Source organism: Canis lupus, chromosome 5 (assembly GCF_003254725.2).
Source record: "Canis lupus dingo isolate Sandy chromosome 5, ASM325472v2, whole genome shotgun sequence".
NCBI classification, from domain to species: domain Eukaryota; kingdom Metazoa; phylum Chordata; class Mammalia; order Carnivora; family Canidae; genus Canis; species Canis lupus.
The window spans coordinates 62,802,305-62,813,404 of NC_064247.1; the positions used below are offsets into that span (position 1 = coordinate 62,802,305).

General features: G+C 54.0%; 1 protein-coding gene across 6 annotated transcripts in view; it reads left to right on the forward strand.

The window, feature by feature from the left end:
* The window catches only part of SPSB1 (splA/ryanodine receptor domain and SOCS box containing 1), a 69,172-nt gene extending 59,784 nt beyond the window's left edge, over nucleotides 1-9,388 (forward strand). For all 6 annotated transcript variants that reach the window (XM_049109550.1, XM_049109549.1, XM_035715789.2 and 3 more), the window contains exon 3: nucleotides 7,337-9,388. In XM_049109550.1, the coding sequence (XP_048965507.1) occupies nucleotides 7,337-7,464 (128 nt within the window). In that variant the 3' untranslated portion in view covers nucleotides 7,465-9,388. The remainder of the gene's footprint in view (nucleotides 1-7,336) is intronic.
* The last annotated feature ends 1,712 nt before the right edge of the window (nucleotides 9,389-11,100 follow it).

The following is an 11,100-nucleotide window of genomic DNA, read 5'->3' on the forward strand; positions in this document are numbered from 1 at the left end:
ATCTATGAACTGAGTCTGGGATGGAGACTCCCAAGTGCCAAATGGCTTGAGCCCACCTTGGATTCTCTTGGTTGATGATGAGGACCCTCCACCCCCCAGAAATGTCATGCTGTAGCCCAAGCCAAGTCTGCCTTCCCGCTGGGCAGCACAGACCATCACCGGGATGCAGCAAGAAAAGGATTTACTTGAGAGACAGGCAAACCAGGAGACAGGAGGGTAAGCCTCAAATCTGCCTCCCTCAAGGGAGAGTCAAGGAAAAAAGTTTTTTTTAAGATTTTTATGTATTTATTCATGAGAGACACAGAGAGAGAGGCAGAGGGAGAAGTAGGCTCCCTGTGGGGAGCCTGATGTGGGACTTGATCCCAGGACCCCGGGATCACAACCTGAGCCAAAGGCAGACGCTCAATCACTGAGCCACCCAGGTGTCCCGAGAGTCAGTGAAATTTAAAGGCAGAAGGAAAAGATCTGGGTAGAAAGTTGTGCCTGTTAGTCTGCAGCTGTGATCCATTCCATGAATTCCTTGGCCACTGGTTTCGATGCCAGACAACACCAGAGTGTTCCCTTGCCTTCTCAATGTCTCTTCCAGTCCTGGTCGGGCATAAATGGGCCCCGTTTATGGGATCGCTCTGGCTACTGCCTCAAAATGAATGGTGGGAGCGAGAGTGGCCACTGGGAGGCTGGGGAGGAACCATGACAGTCATCCAGGGGAGAGGTGGCCTGACTAGGGCTTGGGCCAGGGTAGGGGAGTTAAGTTTGAGACTCTCACTCCACACATCTCGGTAGCTCTACAAATCTGGATCGAGGTCACTGGGGCAGTCACCCACGGCTGGGCGGTTTAAGGCCGAGCCTCCTGATGAGATCACCCAGGGAGTGAGGGGGCAGGGCTGAGGCTGAGCGCTGGGCCACGTCTGTATTTCAGGATAGGGCGGTTGAAGGGGAGAGGAGACAGAGTGGCTGTGGGGCTCAAGGGGAGAGGAGTGGCCTGGACAACACATGAAAAGAGGACTTCCAGAAGGACAAGGTGATGCCAGGTCAAGTGCTGTGCTGGCTGAGAATTGTCCATCAGCTTTGACATCAAGGCCATCTTTGGTGGCCTTGACAGAAGTCTTCAGGGTTGGGTGGGGTCAGAAGCCTGACAGAGCAGTGGGTTTACAGACGGACAGAAAGGATGGTGTGTTTGATTCCTGGGGCTGCCGGAACAGATGACCACCCGCAGAATGCATTCCCTCACTGTTCCAGAGGCCAGGTGTCCAAAGTCAAGATGGCGACAGGTTGGTCCCTTCTGAAGGCTCTGAGGGGAATCCTCCCCAGGCCTCCCTCCTGCTTCTGCTGGTTGAAAGCAGTCCTCACTTGTGGATGCCTGACTCCATCTCCGCCTCCATTGCCACATGACCTCCTGGGTCTGCCTTTATCTTTTGGGGACACCAGCCATTGGATTCAGGGCCCACCCTTCTCTGGCATGACCTTACCTTAAGTGATGACATCTGCAAAGATGCTGTTTCCAAGAGGGTCACATTCCGAGGATCCAGAGAGTTCTGAATTTAGAAGAGAGGACACTATCCCCCTCATTATAGATGTGGAGACAGGGACTCTAGATCATTCCCCCTGAGACCCCCATGCCACCCCCTGAAGGGAAGGCGAGACGGCCCTCAGATAGGGTATTTGTTGGGTGAGGTCGAAGGGGACCTAAGTCTTCTGCTCAGGAGGGTTTCCTTTACCTTCTGAGGCAGCTGAGGAGGAGGAATGTCATGGCAAGACCAGATCTGTGGCCCACCCGGGGGAGCAGAGTGTGACAGGCAGAGTCTGGCCAGGGCTGGCTAGGTACCTCTTCCCGGGGTCACAGCCTCGGGGGCCATCTGACCTGTCAGCGCTCCCTGGGATGTCTGGGACGACCTCTATACCGTCCTTCCCCACCCCACTCCACCCCGGACACCAGGTCCCGACCTCAGCAGGGAGTAGCAGTTTGCAGAGCTTGTCAGCCAGAGTTGCTAAGTGGGGGGCCCTTCCCTGGTGTCCTAGGCACACCCTCCCCAGCAGAGTTGCTGCCCCTGCTGGGGCAGGGCCCAGAGCAAAGGCACAGAGTAATCAATGTGTCCCTGTGCGGCCGCCCCCACCGTCCCCAGCCAGCTCTGACCGCAGGCCACTAGTTCTGATTCCTCCAGCCTTGAGACCTTCTGGGGCTGAAGCCACAGCCAGAGGAGCTGTGGTGTCACCTTCCTCTTTCCTGGGGTGAAGGGGTGGAGATGACCTTTGTAAGGGGGAGACAGGGCCCAGCTGGGCCTCCAGGCCTGCCTGTGCCCCTCCCTAGAAGCACAGAAAGAAAAGACCTACTTGCAAGCCGCAGACTGGCTGTCACCCAAGGGAAAGTCCCTGTCCCCCTGGGTCCTCCCTGCCCCCACAGCTTGTGACTGTGTCTCCCACTGAGGAATCCTTTTTTCTACATTCCTCCATTTTTCAAATTCTCCCTTTTACTGCTCCCAGAAGAGTATGGTGAGGATTTTCAGGATTCTGGGTTCTGAGAGGGCTCAGCTCTTTTCCTCAAGAAACTTTCCACTTGGTGACCTCTTCCAGGTGTCCTCCTGGCCTCCCTAGATGCCCTCCTGGGGCGCCTCACCTGATGGTGGCTCCCCCCTGCACCTCCATTCCAGCTGGGCTCCAGAGAACCTCCTAGTCACCCCAACCTCCAAGGGCTTCCTTCTGGGGAAAAGATCCCACTTAGGAGAGAAGAGGCTGTTCTAGGCTCACTGTGTCAAGTATCCTTCCCTGGTTGCCAAGTACAAGGGGTTGGGGTCTTGCTTCTTTTTCATAAGAACTGCTTGATGTGGAGGGGAAATGCACACATATCCTGAGATGCCCGTCCTCCACCCAAGACTTTCTAGAATCCATTTCACGGGGCATTTTCACTGTGAGCTACTCGTAGGAGTAAGCATGAGGCCAGTCTTAGGAAGGTGAAAGCGATGGGTGTGAATGTGAACATGGCTGGACCAGGGGCACTTCCTGACATGAGATCTCTGTCCTCGACCTCGCAGACCCAAAGTTCATACCCTGAGCCCGTGAACTAGCACAGCACCAGGCCCTGGAGGCATGAGTCAGGTGTAGTCGCTCTGAGAACTGTGGGAGAGGCGCAGGCGGGCATGCCAGGCCATGCATGTTCAGATAGGCCACCAGGTAATCATTTCTCTGAAAAATGTGGAAGTTCCTGCATATACCCATCCAGTTCCTCAACTTTCCATAAATAGCACCTGATTTACTTCCCAGTTTCTGTGCTGAACTCCGTGCCCTTCACACCCCATTCATATAAACGATGTAAAGTTTAGGACGAGCGCCTCAGCTTCCTGGAGGTGGGCCTAGTGGCTGAGGCCCCTCGTACAGGTTATCAAATAAACTCTTCCCTTCCCTGTTTGGAAACTTCTTCGGTGGAACTTCGGTGGGTACCTGGCTTTGTGGATGGAGCTGGATACAGAGCCTGCAGTCCCCCATCAAAAGTGTTGAGGTAGGGAGACCTTCTTGGATCTATTAGTGACCAACTGAAATCAAGACCGATATCTTCCATGGCCCGGTACCACATCCACTTCTGTGGCCAGTGTACTCCTGGTCTCTGCCCAGCCTTTAAGAAACAATCAGACCATGGCCCTGTGCATCATCGTTTGTCCCCTATAAGATCCAGGGGGGAAATGACCTGTTTTTGTACTTGTGGCCCCCAAGAACAGACCCACCATGGGCTGCTTGCATGGCTGGTCATGTTTTTGGCTCAAGATGCATCACTGCATCTGTTAGTTGCTGCTCCTGCAACTCATCCAGGCAGATCTGGTATGTCTGAAAGACACATCCCTCCTGGGTTCACTACCCCTCCGTACCGGGATTTTTCAGTGTGGTCCAGAGATGGCCAGGCAGAGGAAGCTCCCTCATCTCACACAGCTGCTTTCAGTGGGGGTGGAAGGAGGTAGCCATAGGTCCTTGTCCCTTGGGGTAAAGCACAAGGGGCTATCAGGAGCTTCCTCGTCATGTTGGCAAAGAGAGAGCCAGACTATGGAATTGGCTAGATCTGGATGCATATCCACATATTAGCCCTTGGCTCTCTACTCCCCAGGTCACTTCCCCATCTGTAGATTGTGGGGGGCACAGTCCCCACCAGGCACACGATTTGTGCTCCACTAACTGGAGCTGCTGCTGGGGTCATGACATTAATTTCAGGTAGGCTGTCACCGAGAATAAGGAAGCTGGGGTGGGGGGAGGGGGCGCGGTGGTGGTGTTGCAGGCTCTGCCATTTAGAAACATCTCTTCGTTGAGGGTACCCATGCGATGCCTGGGAAACCATTAAGCTAAGAGGGTGTGACAGGAACTCCTTCTCAACCTTCCCTCTGTCGCTCTGCACGGCTCTCTGGCCACATTCAATGGCTCTTGATACTTTCTCAAGTGTCCCCAGCCACCAGGGGAAGCCCCTCCATCTCCCCATGGGGGCCGAGCCACATCCTGGGGGAAAAAGGGGCTAGCCCGATGTGGCAGACAGAGAGAGCTCCTGAGTGGACGAGAGGAAGGGCCACTGGTTTCCCCCCACTCGATCTGCTGAAGGGCCACTCAGCATGTCCAGGCCAAGAGCCACTGGGTGGCATTTCTGGCCTTCAGCATCTCAGCTGGAGGAGACTGAAGCATCTGGTCCAGATTCCTCATCTGACAGACGGGGAAACTGAGGCTCAGGCAGAAGGAGTGATCTGCTCGAAGTCAGGCTGCTATGCAGGGCAGAAGTAAGTAGCTGGGTGTGGGGCCACTTACGATGAGGGAGACTCGTGGCTCTCTGGGCTTGTGGTGGAGAAACCTGGTGGCCCTGCGCCTCAGGAGGCTGGAATGCTTGGCCCCCAAAGCATGCAAGAGCTTGTAGCTCCTCCTCCTGCCTCCAGCCAGGGCTCCCCTTAATCATCCTGTGCTGTCCAGGAAAGGCCCCATTTCAAAGCTTTTCATGAACAACATTGACCATTTCAGATACTTCTCCTGTCTAGCTGTGGCCAACTGCCCCTGAGAGATGAAGAGCAGTTGCTTGCCTTCTTTTGAAGCCAGGAATTTAATAAATGTGTTACCAAGCCTCAGATTTATTCTTTTGTTAACAGCTCTGTTAAGATGTAATTTCCAGGCCGTACAAGTCCCACATTTAAAGGGTGTAACAGTTGTGCAACCCCCACTAGGATTGGTTTTAGAACACTTTCATCCCCCTCTTCCTCCCACAAAGAAACCTGAACACATCAGTAATCATTCCCCATTTCCCCCCAACACCTCCAGCCATAGGATCTGCTCATCGATAGTTGAGGTTTTTAAATGGTATTTTTAATATTCTGAGACACAGTTGTGAGTATTGAAGAACTTCGATCCACTTCTCATTGGGGCAGTGGGGTCTCAAAGGAAATACTGGGGGTTTTTTCTCAGGTTTTTTGGTCACAGGGAAGTCTCAGTGTCAAGGGGAGACCCTGGACAAAGCCACAGATGCCCTCACTTCAGCTCTTTCCACATCCAGGATGCTGGGGGGTGACCCTGAGCAGCTCCAGGTGTGCTCACCTGCACCCTGCTTCTGGGAAGAGACCCAGGAAGAGTCAACTGCAGGGAGACCAGGGCCCACTCTGCCCCCATGGCCTCCAGGGCCTGGCAGGGAGTGACTTGCACACTTCTGGAGCAGAGTTTATCTGAGATGCAGGCTGCATGGAGCTTCCCTTTGGGGAAGACAGATCCTAGGCTGTCTAGGAACAGAAGGACAGAAGTGCTCTTGCAGGCTGTAGGCTGCAGCTGGAAGTTCCTCTCAAATCCAGGTGCCCGAAGCAGCGCTGCCATGAGCCCTGACCTCAGTTTCCCTGGCGGTGCTTGGGACAGTCTTGAGGGTCCCAGTTGCTGAGGCTGGACTGGCATTTCCACTTTGCCTTGCCTGGGCCCTCAGCTCACTGTGTCGGGTGGGAAGAAGTACCTAGGACCTAGGGTTTCTGTAGACACTGCACCTTCAGGCTATGGGGTGGCTGGGCCCGGAACGGCCCCTCGGCTCTGCCTCCTATAGAGTGTGTCTCTGGACCAGCATTTCTTTCTTTCTTTCTTTCTTTCTTTCTTTCTTTCTTTCTTTCTTTCTTTCTTTCTTTCTTTCAGGATTTTATTTATTTATACATGAGACACAGAGAGAGAGAGAGAGGCAGAGACATAGGCAGAGGGAGAAGCAGAATCCCTGCAGGGAGCCCAATGCGGGACTCGATCCCAGAACTCCAGGATCACGACCTGAGCCAAAGGCAGACGCTCAACCACTGAGCCACCCAGGTGCCCCTACAATTTTTTTTTTTTATGTATTTTTTCAAGACAGTGAATGAGAGAAAAAAAGCATGAGAGGGGGAAGGATCAGAGGGACAAGCAGACTCCCCACTGGGCAGGGAGCCTGATGCAGGGCTCAGTTCTGGGACTCTGGGACCATGACCTGAGCAGACAATCAACTGAGCCACCCAGGCGCCCCTGGACCAGCATTTCTTACATCCTCATTGACAGCAATCAGTGTGGTTACTGAGCTCGGACTGCCTGGATTCAGACCCCAGCATGTAACCCGGATACATCAGGCCCTGCCTGCTTCAGCGCCCTCACCAGTGAGGTGGGGTCGGCTGCAGGACCTACAAGCATTGGGCTAACATAGAACGATTCCCTTCCTGAATGCCTGTATGGGATCTGAGCTGGGGCCTGTGCTGGGACAGGCTGGCTTCCATGTGCTGGATCAGATGCACAATGAAGGCTTGTCCACTGAGTGAGAGCAGTGGCGGCCTGGGTTTGGATCCAGCTCCTTCTCCTACCAACACGGTAACCCTGGGCAAGTTATTTGGACTCCCTATCCCTCTGTGTCCTCATCTGTAAAATGGGGATAATAATAATGCCTCCCTGGGATCGAGTCCCTCATAGCCAACTGTAATAAACCATTAAATGAGGGCTCACAAAGGTACCTGGCCCAGAGCAGGTTTTCCGTGGTAGCTATTAACAGTTGATTTAAAATGTAAAATTGTCTTATTACTATTTATGTGTTAAAACTAACACCGTGGGGTACCTGGATGGGTCAGTGGTTGAGCATCGCCTTTGGCCCAGGAAGTGATCCTGGAGTCCCAGGATCGAGTCCCACGTTGGGCTCCCTGCAGGGAGCCTGCTTCTCCCTCTGTCTGTGTCTCTCTGCCTCTCTCTGTGTCTCTCATGAATGAACAAATAAATAAAATCTTTAAAAAATAATGAAATAGAACCTAACACCGCTACAATTGCTGTTGTTGTTAGCATCGTTCATTCTTGAGCCGTCCAGAGCTGTGCTAACCTGTCCCTGCTCTCTCCTCGGTCCCCCCAGCCGAGCCCCTGCCGCTCATGGATCTCTGCCGCCGCTCAGTGCGCCTGGCCCTCGGGAAGGAGCGTCTGGGTGACATCCACACGCTGCCGCTGCCGGCCTCTCTCAAGGCCTACCTCCTCTACCAGTGACCCTCCACCCTGCATCGCCAGCGCGACAAACACCTGGTGCCACCTCACCGGCCTGCCGCCGTGCGGTACCCTGTGCCTCGGACTGGCATCCGGCTGCAGGAAGACGTCCTTGCTCTTCCTCTCCATCCTCCCCGCTGCCCCTGCCGGACGCCGACCGCTCGACACAGGCTCCTCTGTCCCCATGCTGACATTGGCAGAAGTCCCCTGCATGCCGTATCACAGTCCCTCTTTGGAAAAAAACACAGAGAACAGACTCCTAGGAAGCCCTACACTGAGCTCCAGTCTGCCCTCGGGGTGGCTCGGGGGACCCCCCCCCACCTGCCAGGTCCCAGGAGGAGGTGCCCTGACCCCAAGAGCAGACCCCAGGGCGGCTAAGAGGTGCTCAGATGAGGGCTGGTGCTGAGGCCAGGGGGGCCGTGGCACAGCAGACAACGCTCAGGACATCAGAAACTCCCCACGGACACCCAGGCAGAAGCCAAGACTTTCCCCAGGCACATGAGCGCCCAGCATCACCACGGCTGTCAGCCCTCCCCCGGTACCCTGTATTTATTCTTTTAACAATAACGAAAGCCATTTATTTATTCCATTTAGAAAGGAAACCTTGTTTCGTTCCCCTCTCTCTGGAGTGTTCTGTAGCTCTTGCTCTACCTGCCCCTCCCGGGGACATGCGTGCCTCACCTGCCCCTCTTGTTGGGCTGTGTCTGTGGTATGTCCTCACGTGGGCACAACGGTGTCTTTATGTGGGTCCCCGGGCCCACAGTTTCCAGGGGGCTCTGCTCCGGGTTTTCGAGCACGCCCCTCAGGGAACGTTAGCCTCACGTGCAATATGAGAGTCTTAGGGGACCCGTCTGCAGGGGCCGTGGCAGCTCCCTGTGTCTCCAAGTAGTCACCTAACCACTCCAGCTCCTACATCTTTGCACGTGGTTTTACTTCTTAGTCTTCTGTGGGGGGTTGCTTTTTGCTTTTGCCTCCCCAGCTGAGATCTCCCATGTGCAGCCTCAGAAGCTCTGGCTTCCCAAGAACTAAGAAGGGAGGATGGGTGGGGTCTGCAGCCCCAGAGAAGCCAGGGGCGCGGCCGGGTTGGGAGAGCAGAGTGAGGTGCCCCTGGGAAGCCAGCGCAGGCCTCCACATAGTGTTCCTGTCCGGGCTTTGCATCCGAGTGGAGCAGCCTCAGCTCATCACGACCCCCCCCAGAGCCACACAAGGAGCAGGGCGGGGTGAGGAGGGGCAGCCAGCAGAAGAGGGCCACCTGTGCCCTGCCACGGCCCCCCCACGTAGCAGACCCCAGCCCCTGCCACCGTACTCACCGCTTCTTCGATCTTGAAGTCAACTCTCTTAGAATCTGACTTCTGTTCATTTCTGTACAGGTACAATAGATGACTTTATTTGTTTAAATGTTTAATATATATACATATATATTTGTCTGTAAGAATTATGTTTTAAACAGCTGCTGTAGGGTACCTTTAAAAAAAAAAAAGTCTTCCAGTGGAGTATATTTTTTAAAGCACAAAATTGGTGCCAAGTCTGGGTGAGGAATGTAAATTACCCCCTTATTATTTTGAGGTTTTTTTCCAGGGGGGAGGAAGGGGAGGAAACCTTACCTATAAGACTCTTAAAGACATTTTCTCACTCCTGTTTCAGGGTGGGTCATGTTCTCATGAATGTTGCACACAAGAGAGTTTTACTTACACAGATCCCAGCCTTACCGCCTTGACCCAGCCGTCTCCCACGGACGCTGGATGAATTGTGGGCTCTTGGTCATCTCTCTGCACCTCTGTCCCCGGTTTCCCAAACCTCAGCCCCACCCTTCTTTCCTCTCAGCTCAGAACCTTGTGACCTGTACAGTTTTGAAACACCCGTTCTATTTTATGATGGTTAATAATAGTCAGTAACCTAATAAAGGAAAGTTTATTAAAATACAAAACCACTTTTGAGTCCCTCTGTGTGCCTTGGGGAAAGGGGAAGAGGCGTGGCCAAGGCCTCCCTGAGTCTAGTTTTCAATAGATAATGAGATGATCCCCTGGGACACTTTGGCAGAGGGTGTGAGGAGAGCCCCAGCAGGAGGCGAATCCTAGAGAGGTGATCCTAGAATGTCCCCATCCCTTTTCAGAAGTTTGTGAGCCTGCAGCCCAGACTAAGACTTTCTGAGCCTCACAGAAAGGATTTTGCACATCAGCAAGAGCCTCTGGCTCGCCTGTGTCTACAGCTTGAGTTGACAGTGGGCTTTTTAGGGGCAGGGTATAAGCCCGTGTGAGCCCTCTCGGGGCCCAGGCGCTGTAGGTAGAAGGAATCGTACCTCCAGCTCCAGTGGGCAGGTCCTCCCCCTCACCCTCTAGCAGAGAAGACAGGAAAATCAGGCTTATTCAGAGGATTGGTGAGTGATACACAAATCGTCAAGAAATTTCCTAGATAGGATCACATGTCATGACTAGTTTCCAAAGAATTGGCAAGATTGCATTTCAGCTCCCGGTGGGCCTTTCAGGATCTCACGGTGCTGTGGAAAGCACCCTGGTCTGAGGACCCAAGACCCCTAGGACCAAAGTCCCATGTCCCCTTCTCTGACAGCCTCCTGGCCAGCTGTCCTCACACCCCCTGCATGGGCATCCCATGGGAGGTGTTGGCTAAAATGCACGTTTTCTCCGAGCCCTGCCTGAGATGAACAGAATCAACGTTTCTGGGGCCAGGCCAGGGATCTGCAGTTTTCTCAAACTCCCCAAGCAACCTTGCCTAAGAGAGTTTGGAGACCACTGTTTGCGACTGTGTCAGCTCTTTTTCCGGACAAGTTGCTGAGGAAAGGGAAATTCTTTCAGTGTGTTGGTGGGTTGGCCCAGCGACGAGCACAGGGACTCCTGAGTCAGACCTGGGTTCAAATGTTGGCTCTGACCCCTCCCCCACTGTGCACTCTTGGATGAGCCTCCGTCAAATGGTAATCCTCACAGTGCCCATCTCTAGGAGGGCAGCGAGGATGAGATGAGGCTGTAGGACAGGGCCCGCCACATCAGCAAGTGTGCAAACAAATGCTTTAAAAGCTTGTGTGCTTCTGTTCTGGAAAATGGAAGCTCCTGGACTGGAATTGGTCTTTGAGAACAGTCCAAACATCCCTAAACCAGCTTCCTGGTAAATGTTCTTTCTTCTTGGCTAAAGTCTCTAAAGATCAAGGTGGGTTTTGGGGGAAAGGGCGCCCTAGATGCCTTCCCCAGATGTGTTTGGGAGGAAAGGGGTGGCCTGAAATTCTTTTTCGGTTGGAGTTCATGTCTGGGTTGCAGTTGGAACTCAGCTTGCTTTGAAGGAGGTGGCAGGGGGAGGCAGGGGGTCAGGGTGGGGGCGGCGGCGGCGGTGGTGGTGGTGGTGGTGGTGGTGGTGGTGGTGGAAGCCCAGGGAAAATAAGGCCCTTTGTACTGCCCGGAGACTTCTGGGGGAGCAGGGTTTCGTGTTGAAGGGAGCAGTCTTAATAAAACCATCTTGCAGACCAGCCCATGTGGTTGTAATTAATACCCTGCCTTCGAGCAGGTAGCCGGCCTGGGGCTTGGCCATAGATGGGAAGAGCACCCCCTCCTTCTCCTGCACCGGGCTTCCCTCCCACCCTTCCTCCCGCGCCTCTTCGGCGGCGAGATGAGGAATGTGGACTTTACTGAA